Raw genomic sequence first — 20,867 nt, 5'->3', positions numbered from 1 at the left:
GTCACTCCGGGATCTCTCTCTGGACGTTTGGCAGTTATTCCAGATGTAGCCGAATGACCGGTTTGCCCTTTCCCTGCGGAGTGACAGGAAGACAGCGACCCCGGAAAGTTTCCAGCACTTAAAACACAAAGCGCAGCCTGAATCCACCAGGGGCCGACAACTCTTGCGGCTTCCACCACCCTTCTATCGCAGAGCCTGAGGAAGCTAAAGCAGTCGGGTCAGACCCGACCACCCGGGCAGCGCATGATCCCGGGCGCAGGGAGCGACAGACTCAGCCCCCCAGCGGCGCGGCGCAGAGAAGCTGCAGGCCAGCCTGCAAATCCAAGTGTGGGAGGGGAAGAAAAACAAACAAACAAACAAACAAAACCGATCCTTTCTTCTGGACTACAATGACCGGCAAGCAACGCGCCACGGCGCCAAGTTCGGCTTCGGGATCCTGGCGAAATGGAGCCTGGGAAGTGAAGTCTCCGGACTGTCGGAGTCCCGTAGTGAAGGCAGAAAGTAGGCGTTGCTAGTCCGCTCCACTAGCACGCCGGTTCCTGGCTGGGCTCCGGGTCTCTCGCTCCCGCTCAGGGTTTTCGCGGGCGGCGGGAGCGGTATGGCTCGCCTGAGTAAACTCCAGCGGGAGGGGGAGGAGGGTAGTGGGTGGGGAGGCGGGGTCAGCGGAAGCGGCAGGTTGCTTCCTTCTCCTCTGGCTCCCTCCCCGCCTCTCCCTGAGGGAGCGGTGGGAGGGGGAGGGCAAGGCAGAGGGAAGGTAGTGACACGTGTCAATCAACCCCCCTCCGGGGGGCGCGCGCTCCGGGGCTCGCGCCGAGGGCTCGCGCCCCTGCCTCGTGCCTGCGCTGCTCGTATGTAAATGAGGGCGCGTGACGCGGGACGCAGATGGACAAGGGAAGAGAGAGAATGGCCGCTGCCGCCGCCGCTGCTGCCGCCGCCGCCGCCGCCGCTCAGTGCCGGAGCCCTCGGTGCGCGGCGGAGAGGAGAGGATTCCGGCGGGAACTCGACTCTTGGCGCCACCGCCTCATGCACTGTGTAGGTAAGAGAGACGCGGGCCGGGGCCCCGGGCTCCGCGCGGCGACCGCTGTCGCAGCCCGAGGAGTTTGTGGCTGAGGGGTTTAGTTGAATCTCCCGTTCGGGTTAGTTCGGTGGGGGAGCGAGATGGGAGCGGCGCGGCGCGGCGGCCCCGGCGCTCGCCTTTTGTCTTGCGGGCTGCTGGCCCGGCGCGGTCCGCCCTCCTTCGCCTTCTCAGCTCTTGGGCTCCCCGGGAACTGTTAGTTTGGACCCGCTTGCTGAGCCCCCGAGGAAGCCGCCCGCTCGCGCTCTCCCCGAAACTCCTCGGCGCCCGTCGCTGCCCGCCGTCGCCTGCCGTCCACCCTGACAGCAGGGAGGAAGCGGCCCGGTGGGTCGGCGCCCTGGCGGAGGGGAGCCGGCGGGCAGGGCGGCCGGAGGAAGGCGGGCTGGTCCGCGCCCCCGCCGAGCGCACACACACCCCCTTCTCGCCGCCGGGGGCCGGGTGAGCAGACGCGGCCAGTTCCCGGGGACCTGGACCTGGAGACCCACGGGCGCTCGCAGGGCGGGGGCCGCGGATGGGCCGGCTGGGGGCGAGGGGCGGCGGGGGCGTCGCCCGAGGGGCGGGGGGCGCCCAACTCTGCCCTCTCGCGCTCGGCGGCGGCGCTGTGTGTACCCCTTTAAGAAGGAGCCGCTTGAGCGCTGACGGTTGGGATTTGAAGTTCTTCCTCCCTCTTTGGAAGTCTGGACGGATGGGGGGTGTTGCCACGGCAACGACACCCTCCCCCCCTTCTGCTTGCGGACGCCCCGACGACTCTGGTACCTCTTTCACTGTCATGTGATGGACTCTTCCTTACACACACACACACACGCACACACGCACACACGCATCGCCCTCCCCACCTCCCATCCCCATTCAACTGCAATTCCCTCTTTTTGGTTGGATCTGAATCGTTTTGCTTCAAACTTCTGGGCTTGGGGCTCTGACCCTGTGGATTGTTTAGGGTGACAGGAATGGTGGGACTCCCGACCTTGCTGCAGTCGCTTTTTTTTTTTTTTTTTTCTTTTTTGCCTAAGTGAGACGAATGCATAGAGCTGTTATCCAGCAGGTTCGTTTAGTGGGCTTAGAGGGGCGAACACGGATTATGGAATGGGGCGCGTTGTGGGTGTTTGTTTTGGAAGGGGGTTATGGGTGGGAGTGTAGGGGAAGAGGTAGAAAGGAAGGTTGTATTGTGTAAGCAGTGGATAGTGGCAGCAGCTTGCTCTACTGGCGAGTGAATCTTGGCATTTGGAGTTGGGGAGTAACCCTAGTGTCTTAAGAAAACAACTCTCTTACCTTGTTTCCATCTGCTCTGGCACCACCTCGCACCCCCGACCCCGCCTCCCATGTGTTTGGTTAACGTCTTAAGATCTTTTTTTCACTAGTAGAAAAGAGATCGTGTTAGGTTAAACTTAATACAATTTCAATTCAGAAATGTGTACCGCAGAATGCGTTGAATATAGGAAAATGTACGAGAAAGGAAGATTACTTTAGGGGGCATTTAAGTGATGTTTAAGTAATTTACTGCTTTTGTTTTGCCCTTACGAAAAATGTATTTTGGTCTTCTCTAAGGAAAGATGATGAGAAATAGCTTTAGTCAAGTATTCATAAGTGATTTTAGTTTATGAAGTGTAAAAAAAAACTTCTAGGTATTCTTTATATAAATTGTTTAAAAAACTAAATATTGTTGTTTGTGCTTCTTGAATACAAAATGGGCTGTTTTTGATAATTGCTGATGTAAAGATCTCTTCTGGAAACCAATTTAGAAATTACTGAGCTCATTTAGGTAGAATTAGGTAGGATGACAGCATTGCAACACTGGCTTATGATATTACTGTTAAGTTTTGTCAAGGCACAAAGTGATTTGAGGATGTCTTTTTATGTTTTGGAATATTTTGGTTGGTTTTTTTTTCTGATCTTCTTGCTTATTTAGATACATTAAATATAGCTTTGCATCATAAAAATGTATAGACTTGAAAAATAGTCAAACTTTAAATGAAACACAATTCATTGGATTTGATGGAAAAGGGAACTAGAATATCTTTTTGCCTTACCTACTTGTATATTCAAGTAAAATTGGAAGACAGTGAAAGTTAATACTGTATTACACTTTTATTGCAATATGTGATTACATTGTGTCGTATGTGAAAAGAAATTTTGTCCCTGGCTTCTGACTATATTTGAGAATTGTTTCCCACAGTCCCCGTCCTAATTAAGCCCTATTAAAACCTGTCTCATATTTTTTGTTATTTATTTATTTATTTATTTATTTATTGAGATGGAGTCTCACTCTGTCGCCCAGGCTGGAGTGTAGCGGTGCGATCTCAGCTCACTGCAACCTCTGCCTCCTGGATTCAAGCGATTCTCCTGCCTGAGCCTCCCGAATAGTTGGGATTACAGGCGCCCGCCACCACGCCCAGCTAATTTTAGTATTTTTAGTAGAGATTAGGTTTCGCCATGTTGGCCAGGCTGGTCTCGAACCCCATTGTTATTTTAAAATAAACAATAACATCCATTTAAACAGAGTATACACTTGTTGATTGGGCTTTTTTTAGCATCTTAGGTGTTAAGCACTTATTTATAGTGTGAATTGGGATTAAATGGAGTTTGGATAATTACCTTTTGCTATTAATGTGCCTTACATTCATTACTTTATAAACATTTATAAAAAAGCCATATTATTTTCCCTTTGCATGTATATACATGTGTGAATATATATGCATACACATGTGTATATTCAGTATATATATAATATTCGGTGCTCTCATTGCTTACAATCATTTTTATAAAATAATACCCTTCTTGCCTTTTGGGAAAGGAAATGATCCAAACATCTTAATTTTAAGTGAGATATGGAATTGTAGGCAGCGTCTCAGGGTTGTACAGCAAATTAGTATTGAGCCCCTAATGAGATTTTGAATCTCAGTTCTTAGCCTAACTCTAATCTGATTCATTTTATAACTCATATAATATTCTAATTTTATAGGGAAGAAAGTTGTTTTAGTTGTCATGACTGCTTGTAGTTAGCCACAAAGGTAAACGTTTAACTCTTAATATGGAATGAGATGTTTACCTTCCTCTAATTGTGGCATTCATCTCTTTATGTTAGATTTTTAACTACTGTTCTGGTTCATTCCACATAGTTTTCTTTTCATTGAAGAGTTGTCCTACAACCTTTTGTCCCAATTAATATCTCTATTTACATTGTGGTACTTTTTATAATTTGACTGTTTTTCTATAATTATCCTATACTGTACTGTGTTATAGTTTTCAGTAGCTCATGTCACAAATGTTCGAGTGCTTATTGGATGTGGTAAATAGTATCCTAGTACTAACTATGATATTGAGAAATAACAAATACAGTCCTGGATCTCATGAAATGTATAATATAATTAGCATTTGATAAGTCATACAATTTAAAACAGGTCTAGAATAAAAGAAATACACCTGTATATTTTTAAACATCATCAGGACTTGTATAGTCCATTAGGATATCTGATCTGGGAGACTGGCCAATATTTAAAAATTTTGTATTTTGATGTAATTTCAAGCTTAAAAGTTGGAAGAATAGAACTCCTATGTACCTACATTTGTTGTTTTACATTTTGCTGTGTTTATCATTCTTGCTTTATACTGATCTCTCTGTATTTTTTCAGAACAATTTGAGAGTAATTCAGAGACATCAACCTCTTTACCCCTAAATTCTTCAGTGTATATTTTTAAAAAACAAGGGTACTGTCTTACCTAGTTATAGTGAGGTTATTAAAACCAGAAGATTTAATGCTGATATACTGTTATCCAATTTATGGTCCATATTGAAATTATATCTGTTTATCTATTTTTTCTGTTAGCTTTTTTTCCTCTTATTCTGGGATCCACTTCAGGATCATGCATTACATTTGGTAATTATGTCTCCTTAGTCACTTTTAATCGGGAACACTTCGTCAACCTTACTATTTCTTGACCTTGACATTTTTAAAAGTACAGGGCAGCTATTTTGTAGAACGTCCCTCAATTTGAATTTATCTGTTGCTTTCTCGTGATTAGATTGGTTATGCATTTTGGCAGGAATACCACTTAAGAGATGTTCTGCCCTTCTTAGTACATCATATCTTGAGATTCATGATGTTGGTGTGTACCAATGTTGGTGATGTTAGCTTTGAAAATTTTGTTAAGCTGGTATCCCTCATATGTATCCCTGAAAGTTATTATTTATCTCATTGTAACTAATATGCAATTTGTGGAAAAATAATTTTGGGGAACAGTATATTTACATAGTATAATCAAAATTTCACCCACAAGTATTAGCATCAATTGATGATTATCTGACTTCATTCCTTCTATAATTATTAGTTGACATTCTGACATAAGGTAATCTTTCCCATCTCCATTATTTATTCAGTTGTTTTTATCTGTATGAACTCATGGATTTTTAATTTTATTCAGTGGTTAAATCCATTGCTGTCATTATTTTGATTCACAAATTGTCCCAGGTTTGGCCAATGGGTGTCTCATCAAGCTGGTTCCAGTGTTATTTCTGCAAAAACAAGATATTCCAGGTTAATTTTGTATTTTATCTGTCCAAGCTGTGGCATGAGCTTCTTTTCCAAATTTACCTCCATTCTTTTCAGTGGAAAACAGACTTAGATACCAAAATCTAAGCAGTAGGTTTTAGGACTGTTTTTAAACCTGATTTTTATGGTACAGAAGCTGATAATCACTGTAACCATTTTGTCTAAGGGCACAGCAGCAAAACAGAATGACAAAGATTGGTTTAGAATCATTCTGTAAACTCCAGTATCTTTCCTATATAACAGTGTTGTCCAGTAGAAATATAATGGAAGTAAAACATGTAAATTTAAATCTTCTAATAACCACATTTAAAAAGCATACTTATCCTAATGTGTTAAATATATTATCATTTTAACACTAATCCATATAGACATTATTGAGTCAGTTTATATTTTTTAAAAATATTAAGTCTTCAAAATCAGGTATTTTACATTGATAGCACATCCCAATTTGGACTAGACACATTTTAGCTGGCTTAATAGTCACATGTAGCAAATGGCTTTCACTTTGCATAGTTCAGTTCTATACAGTAGTTGCTCCAGCCAACTCTTGATTACCATGATACCACTTAATTAAAGCCTGTTAATAATAACTAAACCTATAGCTTAATTTATTTTTCCTCAAATCTTTTATTTTGGTAGTATAAAACAGCAAATAAACATAAAGATTCTAGAGCTAGACTACTTGTGTTTGAATCCTATTGTTACCACTTAGCAGTGTGGACAAGTAGCTTAACCTGTCTATACTTTAGTTTCTTAGTCTGTAAATTGGAGATAATCAGGTTGTTTGCTAATTTTGTGTTAATATATGTTGATATGTGTCTTTCATATAGAAAACATTCCCTAAGTGTTTGCTAGTATTATGATTGGTTTATACAGGTTATTAGCTTTGAACTCTTAATGTTTTTGCCAATAGATTCTTTCTGGTAGGAATCCTGATGAACAGCGAAAAGATCATGGAATATGTTAAAGAAAAGATAGTAAGGGCTTGAATGGTCTGTATTCTAGACTATTCTAGAGCCACAGAATTATAGTTTTAGAATCACAGAGTATCACTTAGTCTAATCCTGGCTTTTTATGTATGAAACCAGGAAAGCCTTTGATACCGAAAGGAATCTTTTGGCTATGTGGTAACTGAATACAATAAATTATTTTTAGCTCATTTAAAAAATTTATATCATACTAGATCATCTCGAAGTTACTTTTTGTGGGTATCTACTCTCTATTTTACTTTTCCTGTTAATCAACTTGTTGCTACTTTCTGGATGCTTCTTGTCTCCTGCTCCTTTATCTTACCACTAACTTCTCCCTCATCTTGTCACTGTTGCCATGTAAACCCCATAAGGGTAGATTTACTTAGAAATCTGGATTGATCGGACTGGTATGAATGGGTCTGCTATCCAAAAGACTTTGTTTATACAGCTGTTTTTTTCAAGCACCATCAAATGTTTTCTATTTTAAAAGATGTAAATTGTGGCACCACCTAATAGTGTGCATTGGACAAATGGAATCTGTGATGCTGATGAGTAGTTGAATGGTTAAGACATATATCAAGTCTTTCTGTAAAATAGGCATATTGATGAATTTTGCATGCAAATTTTGAAGTTCTCTGTACTCTTGGATCTTTTTATATTCAAAAGAGTAAAATTCTGCCATCTTTGGAACCAAGCAGTGTGTAGTTTTGTATTTTGTAAATGTTAGATATGGGCTACAGACTGGTCTTAACCAGTCTTTTTTGTGTGATGCCCTCTTTGTGCACATACTACATCCCTTGTTTGGCTACATGGGTGCGCTGCTTCCTGATTGGCCGTGCGCATGATAAATTGCTGTTATGTGTCCTCTACATTCCTCTCATTTGTCTGACTTTCAACCCTGGTCTTTAATTCTTCTGTCATAGTGCAGTCTTGGGAGGAGCAACAAAGATATATAGATTTTTGGTTATGTTATGTAACTTTTTATTCCTCATTAGTAAATCTCATCTTTCAATTGTAATAACCTACATTTTTGGTGGGAAGTTTCTATCTTTTCTTTTTAGTAGTATTCCTTCCTTTTGGTATATATGACTAGCATTCATGGCTGATAGATAACAGAGCACCAAGGACATAGGTCCAAAATTTTAAGGACCTGCCTAACTGTATAGAGTTCATACTTAAGAGCTGAATCTATAATCAAGTAATCTTTGCAAGGGTTTTTATTCACAATGCAATCTAGGTAAGAGAATGTGAATGGGGGGCCCAGACCAGCCTACTGCTACCCATAGAAAACTGATTAACAAACTAATGCCATCTTTGTATTTGAAGAATACCACTTTGTTCTTAATTAAAGCAAAATAAAAATTTTGTTTTGAGAATTTTTGTGTTTGATAGAAAACAAAACTTAAAATGAGGAATTGTCTGTATCTCATCTCCTTTCCTTTCATATAGTTTTCCCATAATTGGCAGCAACCTTATCCTGCTTGCTACATTTGCGTCTTTTCTTCTTTTTTTTACCTTAATCTGTTGCCAAGCTATTATTACCTTCTTTACAGTATCTCATGGATTCAATTTTTTTTTTTTTAATGCAGTAAGCATTAGAACAGATCTAGATAAGATTCTGGTTTATATCAGTGTCTGCATTGCTGGTTTTACTGTCTTTCAGTCTGACTTACAACCAATAGTAAATCATTGTTTAAAGTAGCTGCTTTGATTTCATAGTTTACAAAGCTGTAGTATCTCCCATTTGTCTTTTTTTCATGAGATAGGAGCTGCCAGCCATGTTTATCTAGTTGGTCATAGTTTACCAGCCTGCTTCTTCAGTTTGTCTAGTTTCTTCTTTAGACAACTCAACCTTTTTCATAGACTTTTGTCCTTTTTTATCCACATTGCCCCAAATTCTTGAGTGTCTTTTTATATCTTCTACCCTGCATCCTCAGTCGCCTTTAAAATTAAATTGCAGGCCAGGCACGGTGGCCCATCCCTGTAATCCCAGCACTTTGGGAGACTGAGGCAGGCGGATCACTTGAGCCCAGGAGTTGGAGACCAGCCTTGCCAACATGACACAACCCTATCTCTACTAAAAATACAAAAATTAGCTGGGCTTGGTGGCACATTCCTGTAGTCCCAGCTACTCGGGAGGCTGAGGCACGAGAATCACTTGAACCTGGGAGGCGGAGGTTGCAGTGCATGAGATCATGCCACTGTACTCCAGCCTAGGTGACAGACCAAGACTCAGAAAAAAAAAAAAATTCAACTGCAACCTAGAGTCTTTTCTAAAGTATTTATTGAAAAGCAAATTTAAGAGCTTTCTCCATTAATTCAGATTGGCCAATTCTTTTCTGACTAGTATGTCCAAGGTGTGCTCATAGGAAGTAATTTTGTCCAGTAGTCTTCATGTTTAAATTATAAACTGTTTAGGTACGGTAACTAATAAGTCCTCACGAGTGGTAGAAATCACTTAATGGAAATAACCCAGTTTCTTCTTAGCCCCTATCATTGTAACATTAGGCACAAATCATTCCACTTTTTACAGATGGAAATCTATGAAACTGGGATAATATCTGTCCTCAAATGTTTGCCATTTTTATTCTTATGAAAGATGCTATAATATTTATGTAGTAGTAGTATCTGGGCTGAAGGTATAAATTAGAAAACTACCAGCATAAAGATGATATTTAAATCCACAGAAACAGATGAGATTACTTAGGAATAGGGGACAGTATATCTAGAGTATAACTTGAGTATATTAGAGATAGTTTAGATAGTATAACTAGTAGATGACTCAGTACCACACCTTAAGGAATCTTAGCCTTCCTTGGGCAGAAGAAGAGAAACCTCAAAGTAAGGTCACTGGCTTTGTAAAACCAGGAGAGAGTGGTGTTACCAAATCCAAGAGGAGAGAGAAAAATATTACAATAAGGAGGGATTGTTACATGTTGATGAGATGTCAAGTACCATGAAACAGGGAAGTGTACATTGTTTTTGGCTCTAGGTGACCTTGACTAGATAAATTTCAGTAGTGATGGAGATGGCAGCCATATTATAATAGGTTAGAAAGTAATTAAGATATGTGCAAGTGGACATAACATTTGTAGTAAACTACTAATTTAAGAGCTATATTTTGAGGAAGAACTGATAAATAGAGCAGTAATTGGAGATATCTGGGGTCTAGGGATGTTTGTTTTTTAGATGGGCGTTACCATTTACCATACTTAGTAAGATGGGGAATACTTTTCTGTATCAGTGATAACCATGATTCTTTTATATGTTAATTTCATTAAGCTGAGAGCTGATAGTAACAAAATACTGAGGCAAATATATTAGATAAAGAAATGGGATAGACTTGGTTTTAATCTCTTAATATGGATTCTACATTTACTTTTTTTCCCTTCAAAAAGAGTTTTCTAATCAAGTTACTGAGATGTGGTATGTGTAACATTGGTGCATTACACATTTTAAAAGAATGTTCTTTTCTACAATTAATTTACTGTTGTCAGTCATCAATTATCTTGAGTCCTACGTGTGACCATTGCTTGGGGGTATAATTTTATGTTTCTTCTTTACTGGATTCTGAACTAGAAATAGACTTTGGAATAAAAAATCAAAATATTAGCTTTTTAAAATGGTAAGGTTGCATTGAAGAACTTGGCTTGGAACTGAGGCCAAAATTAGACATTAGATTGCCTTACTCCCTGACTCCCTGAATTGGACTTATCAGACTATCAAAGACAGTACAGCTGGAGCTGCAGGCCTCTTAAAATACAAGGAAGCTGTACCCTAGTGAGTTTACCATGCTTGTTGGTAGGAGTGAGCAGGAGGCTTGGCCGTGAATGAAAAATGACTTTTAAAACATTAATCCATCCCACTAGGGACCAACTGTAAGGATGTTGCCAATATTAGTTATTCTTCCTTCTTTTGAGAGGACTGAATAAGTAGTAGAAAAAAAAGCCAAGTTTCTTCCAAAGTACTTCCCCCAAGAATGTGAAAAGTGTTTGTGGGAGTTCTATTTTATGGAAAAGGCAAGAACTGTGGTGTGGTTCAAAAAGCTTACTGTTTACACAGGAATGGGATTTACCTTGCTTTTAAAGAGTTCACAGTGATCAGGGATGTTAAATATTAGACTTGGTGTAATGTAATGGAAAGACAGAAGTGGGAACAATTAATTTTGACTTGAAGGATTCAAAATGTCTAGGCTTCAAAACATTGAGTGAAAGCAAGGATTGGCAAACTTTTTCTCTAAAGGGCCAGACAGTAAATGTTTTAGGCTTTGTGGGCCATCTGGTCTCTATTGCAGCTACTCACCTCCACTGTTGTAGTGCAAAAGAAAGACATAGATTAATAAGCATGGCTGTGTTTCAATAACATTTATTTATAAAAATAGGTGGATTTGGCCTATAAACCATAGTTTGCTGATCTCTGGGATAAAGGATACAGCAGGAAAGTAGAGTGGAGGGAATGGGCAGAGATAGTATAAGCAAATATATTTAAGTATAAATAATGATATATTCTGAAAATATTTAGCATTACAGTGCCATTGGTTTATAGGGTAGCAGCAGAAAGTAGGACTGGAAGTATAAATTATGGCTTCTACAAGGAGGAAATTATAAGCCTTTGAAGTTGTTTTTTTTTTTTTTTAAACGGGTAATAAGCATGATCAGATAAGTCAGCTTATTTTCATTTGGAACATCTGTTGTTGGTGCAGGTTTGAGGGCTTTTTTGCAATAGTTTTAAGAAGCTCAAATTAAAGCAGCCCTTTTAAATCAAAACTGGGAAAATGAGCAGTCTTCATTCACTTGAATGTATTAAGACATTCTGTTTGGGCTCTGAACAACTTGAGAAATAAAACAAGGAGAAAGATGGAAGCCAAAATAATCTTTCTATTACCAATATAGGCCAGGTTAGAGGCATAGCTTGATGGGGGAGTCAGGTGGTCTGGCATAGGCTGACTTATCCATCCAGTCCTAGGCTTAGTAGAGAAGCAGAGCCGAATATGAGTCTTTGGAGGTTTGTTCTCCTTTGAAAGCTCAACCCCAGGGGCAAGAGGAATAGAACTGAGCTCTTCCTCAAATCCAGAATCACCAACCGGATAATTCACTTTACTAGCTAAAGGTAAAAAGAGGCTCAGGTTGTGCTTTTGATGCATCCTTCCTCATAGAAACCAGGAGCAAGGGAAAGGTATTGTAACAATCATGGCTGTTAATTTTTGCAGGGTTGTATCTGGGGGTAAGTATTCTGGAAACAATACAACTGTTAATATTCTGAAAACAAGTCAAATTTACTTGTTCTGGATATTTTAAAAAATATGTTATGGCCAGGCCCGGTGGCTCACGTTTGTCATCCCAGCGCTTTGGGAAGCTGAGACAGGCAGATCATATGAGGTCAGGAGCTCAAGACCAGCCCGGCCAACACGGTGAAACCCTGTCTCTACTAAAAATACAAAAATTAGCCAGGCGTGGTGGCAGGTGCCTGTAATCTCAGCTGCTCGGGAGGCTGAGGCAGGAGAATCGCTTGAACCCGGGAGGCGGAGGTTGCAATGAGCCGAGATCATGCCACTGCACTCCAGCCTGGGCAACAGAGCAAGACTCCATCTCAAATATATATATACACACATACATACATATATATATACACATACATGTATATATATACACACAGACACACACACATATATATATGCACCCATACACACATTTATGTATATTTTAGTGTTTGGAACAACTGTATTTTTTAAACTCTCAAAATAAAATCAGTAGGGTTTTTCCTTCTTTTTAACTTAACTAGATTTTCCACAGGCCTATGTAAGATACTTAAGTAAAATGCGTGTTTGGTTAGAAAGAAACCCAGTGCTCCCTTCTGTATTATAATTTTCAATTAACTTTTTAAACTTAGAAGGAATTAGTATAAAAGAATAGAGCACTGTTTACGTGGAAAAAAAGCAGGTACTCTGACAAATAAATTATTGTTTTAATTAGCTCTGATTATAGGTGCTTACACAGTTTATTCACTGGTGTCTCTTTTTTTAAAAAATATAATTAATTGTTCTTCAATGTCTTCTTCCTCCTCCCTTTCTGAACAGCTCAGTACTAAAACAAGTGGGAGAAAACAAGGGTAGGTATCCACACTGGGTGGGGTGTGTGGGAGGCAGAGCCACATCGTCATTTAAGAGGAGTGGGATCTCGGAACCTTGTGCGGTGAGGAGGGTGTCCATGGGGGTTGATGGAATGAAGGGTAAGGAGCACCTCTCCATTGGAAGGCATGCTAAGGCAGGGTATTGGAGCCCAAGCAGGATGATATGGTATCTGTGAAGGAGAGTCTGAAGGTCAGCTGGTCCCAGCAAGGAGGACATCTACTTGGGGTGGGATGTCACCCTGCATGAGCTCTCAGGGCCCCAGTAGATAGCAGGGGATAGGGAGTGACCCATGTAGGATTGCAGCCTGGTGTAGGTATATTGAGGCTCAAGTGAGATGAGGAGGGAGTCCATACATAGAGGTATCTGAGTCCAAGGTGTTAGAGCCTGAGGGTAAAGGGAGGAAGGCCTCTCAGTGGAGCTCGGTACAATATGGGATTTCATAGCCTGAGCAGGGCGGGGAGGATATTCTTGTAGGAGGGATGCCAGGCATGAGGAATAGGAACCTGAACCAGGGTAAGGAGATTATATACGTGGGGTAGGGATTTTGGGGCCAAGAGAGGTGAGGAGGGTGTCCGTGTAGGGAAAGAGACAGCTGCAGTGGGAGATTGGTTATGTACATGGAGATTGATCAGTATTAAGAATAATGGGAGCCAGGCTTCTCATTGTCCAAGAAGGGAGTTACTAGTATGAAAGTAGGGAAAACTAGAATGCTGTCTGTGGTGTTGGATAGGAAATGAAGTAATTGTGGGAACTCATGGTTTTCATCATATATAGATATAGAAATGTATGTGTATGTATACATACACATGCCCTATACTGGTCATTGAGAAGGGGCTTAGGAGCAGTGGCACTACGGTAGCAGTGAGCATAGTGTATTACCGTTAATTTCCTGATTTTAATGGTTGTTTTTGTGAGAGAATTGGGAAATACTAAGAATTCAAGAGTGGTGGGTCATTATGTAGACATTTACTCTCAAATGGTTGGGAAGATAAAAGTCTTCCTTACTATACTTAAAACTTTTTTTTTTTAAGTTAAAGATTGTTAAAACATAAATGTAAGTATTTAAAAACTGTGTCATTAGTCTACGTATGTTCTTGTGTATTAATCACTTTCAGCCCTAACTACCATAGTTAGTAATATACATGTTGTCTTACAGATGTTCCAGCAGCAAGAATTGCCCCTTGAAATAATGATAATATTTATTGAGTGCTTACCGTGTGTTAGGTAGATTCTAAGTTTTTATATGTATTATCACATATAATTTTCCATATGAAATAGTACAGTTTTTATCTTCATTTTACAAGTGAGAAAATTCAGGCTTAGAGAGGCTAAGTGACTTGCCTAAGTCTTTCTGCCTAGCAAATACAAAAGTAGAATTCACATCCAGTCTTAACCACTATACCAGGTCAAACCTCATTTAAAAATTAGCAAGTCTCATCCTTTCTGGTCAGATTGTTACATCTAAAACTTTAGTAGTGCTGTTTTCATTTTATTTTAGAACTTGAGTTTCAGGGGTGGGAAAAAGTATTCTGGGTTTAGGCCTCCTCAGCCTTTTATTCCTGTCCTGGAGTGAGAGAGAACAGGGACTTCTGTATTTGAATGCACAGTGTCAGAGATAAGGATTCCCCTGTGATGGGTTAATCAGAGAAAATATCCACTAATTTTTTTCTTGCTTTTACAACTGGGAATGGATGATGATGAGAACATGGAGTTAGTGGGCAAGGCTTTTCCATAGCACAGACTTGCAGTGTTAAGTTTTAGTCTGGATATAAAGTTAGTTACCTTCTATCCTAATTCTAAGAATGATGAACAATAGCTTTCCATCTCTTCTGAACTTTCCCCAAGAATGGCAGATGAATTAATAGGATATAGCTAATTGTTTCATTTTAACCTTCCTTTCCTTGTACTTATCTGTGCCAATTTAGGGTATGGAAAAGTAGTTTCTTGGTAAAAATCCTGTATTTTTTTTTACATACTACTCTTTTGGCATCAGCCCAATAATTACTTTTTTCTTCTTTGCTTTCTTAACCTTTTAGTATTTGTGTTCTGGCATAGCATATAAATAGAATAGAATTTGCCTATGAGTACATATTAGCTTGCTTGTCTAACTTTTCACTCTTAACAGTCTGAGCCCACAGATCCTTTCATCCTCTGTCAGAGTGAGTTTCTGCTGACCTACTCATTCCTCAGACCCATTCTAAAATTGCCACCTTTATTTTATATAAAGAATAATAGTATTTTCAGTGTTGAAGGAAGCATGGCCATCTGCTAAAATCCTTTTGCTTATATTTTCTTCCTCATAATTTTTTTCAGTAATTATTTATGGACAGGGCATTGTACTAGGAGACTCAGGTGAATTAGATTGTCTTCATGAAGCACAGTCTCCTGGGGAAAACAAGGCTCTCTGACTACAGAATACGATAAATGCGATAATAGAAGCATATACAGTATTAAATTTGTAGCATAAAGGAGGGGAATGGTGAGGTTTCCTTATATGAGTCCATGAACAATCATAAGATGATTGTGGGAAATGAGAAAAGATAGTTTGTTTAATTGAATCATGAAGAAACATGTAAGCAGGATATAGTAGTAATTATTTTAAATTATTTTACTGTGGATTAGGCATTAAGTGCTTATACTTAGAATTTATTTGATTTTCATAACTGTCTTATAAGGCAGGAACTATATTTTTTATCCTACTTTATAGATAAGGAAATTAACTCACTTACACTATAAGTGGAGAAAAACCACTGAAGAATTTTAAGCATGGGAGTGATATAGTTTAATTTGTGGTTTTATAAGATTACTCTGCTAGTATGGAGAATATAACAGGCAAATCAGGAGATGTCAAGATAGACCAAGCAAGTTTTGAGGGTCTGAAATAAGAGTAGTAGTGGAAACAGAGAAGAGGGGGAGACTATTACAAGAGGAGTTACAATAAACGGATTTTAGTTGTTGATTAGATATGGCCATACAGAAAAAAGGAGAAAGAACAGAGGATCATTTCCAAGCTTCTGTTTAGGAGGCCTAACTGGATTATGGGACCATTATCCAGAGTAGGATATACAGCATTGTATTTTCATATAATAGATAATAATAATATATGTGATATGGTTTGGCTGTGTCCCCACCCAAATCTTATCTTGAATTGTAACTCCCACAATTCCCACGTGTCATGGGAGGAAACTGGTGGGAGGTAATTGAATTATGGGGAATGGGTATTTCCTGCGCTGTTCTTGTGATAGTGAATGAGTCTCATGAGATCTGATGGTTTTAAAAAGGGGACTTTCCCTGCACAAGCTCTCTTCCCTTGTCTGCCACCATCTGAGATGTGCCTTTCACCTTCCACTGTGACTGTGAGGCTTCCCCAGCCACGTGGAACTGTAAATCCCATAAACCGCTTTCTTTTGTAAATTGCTCAGTCTTGGGTATGTGTTTATCAGCAGTGTGAAAATGGACTAATACAGTAAATTGGTACCAGTAGAGTGGGGCGCTGCTGAAAAAATACCTGAAAATGTGGAAGTGACTTTGGAACTGGGTAACAGGCAGAGGTTGAATAGTTAGGAAGGCTTAGAAGACAGGAAAATGTGGGAAAATTTGGAACTTCTTAGAGATTTGTTGAATGGCTTTGACAAAAATGCTGATAGTGTTATGAACAATAAGATCCAAGCTGAGGTGGTATCAGATGGGGATGAAGAACTTCTTGGGAACTAGAGCAAAGGTGACTCTTTTTATGTTTTAGCAAACAGACTGGCAGCATTTTGCCCCTGCTATACAGATTTGTGGAACTTTGAACTTGACAGAGATGATTTAGGGTATCTGGCAGAAGAAATTTCTAAGCAGTAAAGCGTTCAAGAGGTGACTTAGGTGCCGTTAAAGGCATTTGGTTTTAAAAGGGAAACAGAGCATAAAAGTTTGGAAATTTTGCAGTCTGGCAATGTGAAAAAAAGAAAGTTCCATTTTCTGAGGTAAAATTCAAGCCCACTGCAGAAATTTGCATGAGTAATGAGGAGCCGAATGTTAATCCCCAAGACTGTGGGGAAATTGTCTCCAGGGCATGTCAGAGGTCTTCATGGAAGCCCCTGCCATCACAGGCCCAGAGGCCTAGGAGGAAAAAGTGGTTTCATGGGCCGGATCCATGGTCCCTGTGCTCTGTGCAGTGTAGAGACCTGGTACTCTGCGTCCGAGCCACTCCAGCCATTACTGAAAGGGGCCAACATAGAGCTCGGGCCGTGGCCTCAGAGGATGCAAGCCCCAAGCCTTTGCAGCTTCCATGTGGTGTTGAGCCTGTGAGTGCACAGAAGTCAAGAATTAGGTTTAGGGAACCTCTGCCTAGATTTCAGAAGATTTGTGGAAATGCCTGGATGCACAGGCAGAAGTTTACTGCAGGGGCTGGGCTCTCATGGAGAACCTCTGCTAGGGCAGTGTGCAAGGGAAATGTGGGGTCGGAGCCCAGAGTCCCTGCTGGGACACTGCCTAGTGGTGTTGTGAGAAGAGGGCCATCGTCCTCCAGACCCCAGAATGGTAGATCCACTGACAGCTTACATCATGTGCCTGGAAAAGCTGCAGACACTCAACATCAGCCTGTGAAAGCAGCTGGGAGGGAGGCTATACCCTGCAGAGCCACAGGGGCAGAGCTGCCCAAGACCATGGGAACCCATCCAGTGTGACCTGGATGTGTGACATGCAGTCAAAGGAGATCATTTTTGAGCTTCAAGATTTGACTGTTAGCCAGGTGTGGTGGCTCACACCTGTAACCCCAGCACTTTGAGATGCTGAGGCAGGTGGATCGCCTGAGGTGAGGAGTTCGAGACCAGCCTGGCCAACATAGTGAAATCCCGTCTCTACTAAAAATACAAAAAATTAGCTGGGTGTAGTGGCAGGCATCTGTAATCCCAGCTACTTGGGAGGCTGCGGCAGGAGAATTGCTTGAACCCGGGAGGTGGAGGTTGCAGTGAGCCAAGATCATTGCCCTCCAGTCTGGGCAACAAGAGTGAAACTCCATCTAAAAAAAAAAAAAAAAAAAGCTTTGACTGCCCTGCTGGATTTTGGATTTGCATGGGGCCTGTAGCCCCTTTGTTTTGGCCAATTTCTCCCATTTGGGATGGCTCTATTTACACAACGTCTGTTACCCCCATTGTATCTGCTAACTTGCTTTTGATTTTACAGGCTCATAGGCAGAAGGGACTTGCCTTAGATGAGATGTGGGACTGTGGACTTTTGAGTTAATGCTGAAATGAGTTATGACTTTGTGGGGGGACTGCTGGGAGGGCATGATTGGTTTTGAAATGTGAGAACATGAGATTTGGGAGGGGCCAGGGTGGAATGATATGGTTTGGCTGTTTCCCCACCCAAATCTCATCTGAATTGTAATTCCCACAATTCCCACGTATCACAATAGGAACCTGGTGGGAGGGGATTGGATTATGGGGGTGGGTCTTTCCTGCTCTGTTCTCATGATAGTGAATGAGTTTCATGAGATCTGACGGTTTTAAAAAGGGACGTTTCCCTGCACAAGCATTCTTCTCTTGTCTGCCACCTTCTGAGATGTGCCTTACACCTTCTGCCATGACTGTGAGGCTTCCCCAGCCACACGGAACTGTAAGTCCGATAAACCTCTTTCTTTTTTAAATTGCCCAGTCTTGGATATGTCTTTGTTACCAGCATGAAAATGGGCTAGTACAATGTGAAATCCATATATGAATAATAACGTTTTCACATAATATGTGTATTTTCATATAGTATATGTCGTAGGTAGAGTCAGTATATATAGCCTGAAATCGGATCAACACATTGCTATTTGCTAGTTTGTCTTAAAGCCAGTCATTGCAAGGATATGTACACCAATACTTCCCAGAGAAATCAATTATAGAATGGAGTTCCCCTCTACTTACAAGTTCTGTGCTTTGGTTCAAAAGCTCTTGTGTTTCTGCTGCAGGAATGCATGTAGCACCTTTGCATTCTTGCATTCTTAACATTTGAAGATCCACAGGTGGCTTTGGACTTTATTGTTGTGTGTGTGGTGCACCCCTCCCCCAGGTTTGATCACTTACTCTGTCAGGAAAATTTAGCCAAGATAAACTGAGTAACTTTATGTAGTATTTTTATGTGATATGTTGAATAATTTAATAACAAATGTTATTTGGAAAAGTTACACCTCAAGTCGGTTTTCAGTTGATAAGAGTGATCGTAACGTGGTTCAAAATCGTAGGTCTTAGATCCCTATAGCTTTGACATATAGTGATTACATCTTAAAACCTAAAACACTTCCTTGATCTTCATTTCTCTATCTCCCTACCAGTTACCTATCCCAATATTTAACTTACTTGATCTCTCTCCACTTGTATGTCTCTCAGGTATTCTAATATTAGGATATTTTGCCATTACTTTTGATGGCAAAAACTGCAGTTACTTTTGCACCAACCTAATATGTAACATACCTAAAAGTTAACTCTTGATCTCCCTCTACCAAATAGAAAGTCTGTTTCTCTGGTGTTCTTTATCTCAACTTACCTAATTTCACAAGTCAAGCACCTGAAAGTCATCTTTTACTTGTCTTCCTTCTCATCTCCTGTGCCAGTCCACCAATTAATTAGGTTTTCAAATATATCTTAAACCCATTCATTTCCCTTTATTTTCACTCCAGTTGAAGTCAGCCTCATTTCTTACCTAGACTGCTGCAAAAAAATTCTTATATGGCTTCCTATCTTCTTCTTTTATTCTCTCTAGTTTAGTCTTCAATGGTGCAAAGAAAAATCTGTTGAAGTACTTTGCTCTGCTCTCAACCTTTAATGACTTCTGCACCAACGACAAAAGCACGGAGGTATATATTCTGTTCTTGGAAAATTATAGCACCACCCAAATTTGCAGTGTGGCAGAAACCATGGCTGTACAAAAGTTGGCTTGAGGTTGGATTGTGATTTAAAAAAATATATATTGTCCTGTGGACTTTGGTTCTTATTCTATTGCTAATTGGGATTAAATTGATATTTAAGTTTGTTTTTAAGCAGTGGGATTGATAGAGATGCCACTTTCCACATTCCGTTTAGTGAATTTACTGGTGCAGTTCTGTTTTATACCAACCCCATGCAAACTCTGATTACTTTTTCTTTGGAGAAATAAAAAGCTTTCCTGAGAGAATACCTTCCCAAGAGAATATATGAAGACTTGGTCTGAGTTTTAAAAATTATCATGGACAATTTTAAATATGTACAAAAATAGGAGAAAGCATAATGAATCTCAATGTTTTTGTGACCTAGCTTTAACAATATAACAAATTCTGGCTTAATTTTTAATATAAAAATTATCAAAACATTTTATATGTTGGTTGGTGTACTGTAATTCATTCCATGTTCTCATGTGAATAAACCCAAATTACACATTTTCTTGGAGTTGTAAATTTACAACAGAAGGTGAAAAGTATTAACATCATGACATGTTGTCTTACTGTTGCTTTTAGCTTAATATTAACTATTTTTGTTTGTACTATACGGTTTAGTTATAAACGAAAAAATTTAAGTTCTAGAATCCAGAAGGTTTTTTTGTTTTGTTTTGTGAGAGGCGGGAGTGGTGCTGATGAGAGCAGCTTATATATGAAATGCATTTTGAGTAACTCTAAAACCCAGTAAGAAAGCATTGTTTATGTCTTAGATGTATCTGACAGTTTACATTCATGAAGCAAACCAAAGAAGATATTGCTTATTATAGACCCATAGCATATGCGGAACAGTGGTTCATTGTTTTTCAGTCTTGTAGAGCCACCAAATTAACAGTGATGTAACTAATGGGTAGAAAGCCCTCAGAGTATTCATCTTACTTGGTTGTTGAAATAACAATAACTTAATGAAAATGTTTTCACATTAGTGTTACAGTATTTGTCAGCACTCATGATAATTTGGTACTTATGTCTTGGGTGTTTATTAAAGATCCACACCAAATTATGCCTTGGAAAATCTGAATTTTAGAGAAACAAACATATGTGTGTGGATGGATATAGATAAACATAGATATATAAATGTGTGTATAGGACTATTTCCATATATATATATAATTTGTAGTTAGTAACAAGTATAATGATTCTGGGAGACTTTTTTTTTTTTTTTTAAATTGTTTTATTTTAATGAACAGTTAAGGAGAATGCCCTG

At 39.9% G+C, this 20,867-nt stretch overlaps 1 protein-coding gene across 20 annotated transcripts in view; it reads left to right on the top strand.

Moving 5' to 3' along the window:
- The first annotated feature begins 435 nt into the window (after positions 1-435).
- Positions 436-20,867, top strand: part of LCORL (ligand dependent nuclear receptor corepressor like) — a 180,249-nt gene continuing 159,817 nt past the window's right edge. For 5 of the 20 annotated variants that reach the window (XM_054485844.2, XM_054485839.2, XM_054485846.2 and 2 more), the window contains exon 1: positions 475-1,036. In XM_054485844.2, coding sequence (XP_054341819.1) covers positions 883-1,036 — 154 coding nt within the window. In that variant the 5' untranslated portion in view covers positions 475-882. Of the gene's footprint in view, positions 1,037-20,867 lie in introns of all 20 variants that reach the window. The other 15 variants (XM_054485841.2, XM_054485840.2, XM_063663546.1 and 12 more) reach the window with 13 other exon arrangements.

The sequence above is a fragment of the Pongo pygmaeus genome, chromosome 3, assembly GCF_028885625.2.
Source record: "Pongo pygmaeus isolate AG05252 chromosome 3, NHGRI_mPonPyg2-v2.0_pri, whole genome shotgun sequence".
In the NCBI taxonomy this organism is placed as follows: domain Eukaryota; kingdom Metazoa; phylum Chordata; class Mammalia; order Primates; family Hominidae; genus Pongo; species Pongo pygmaeus.
This window is presented reverse-complemented; position numbering and strand designations above follow the sequence as displayed.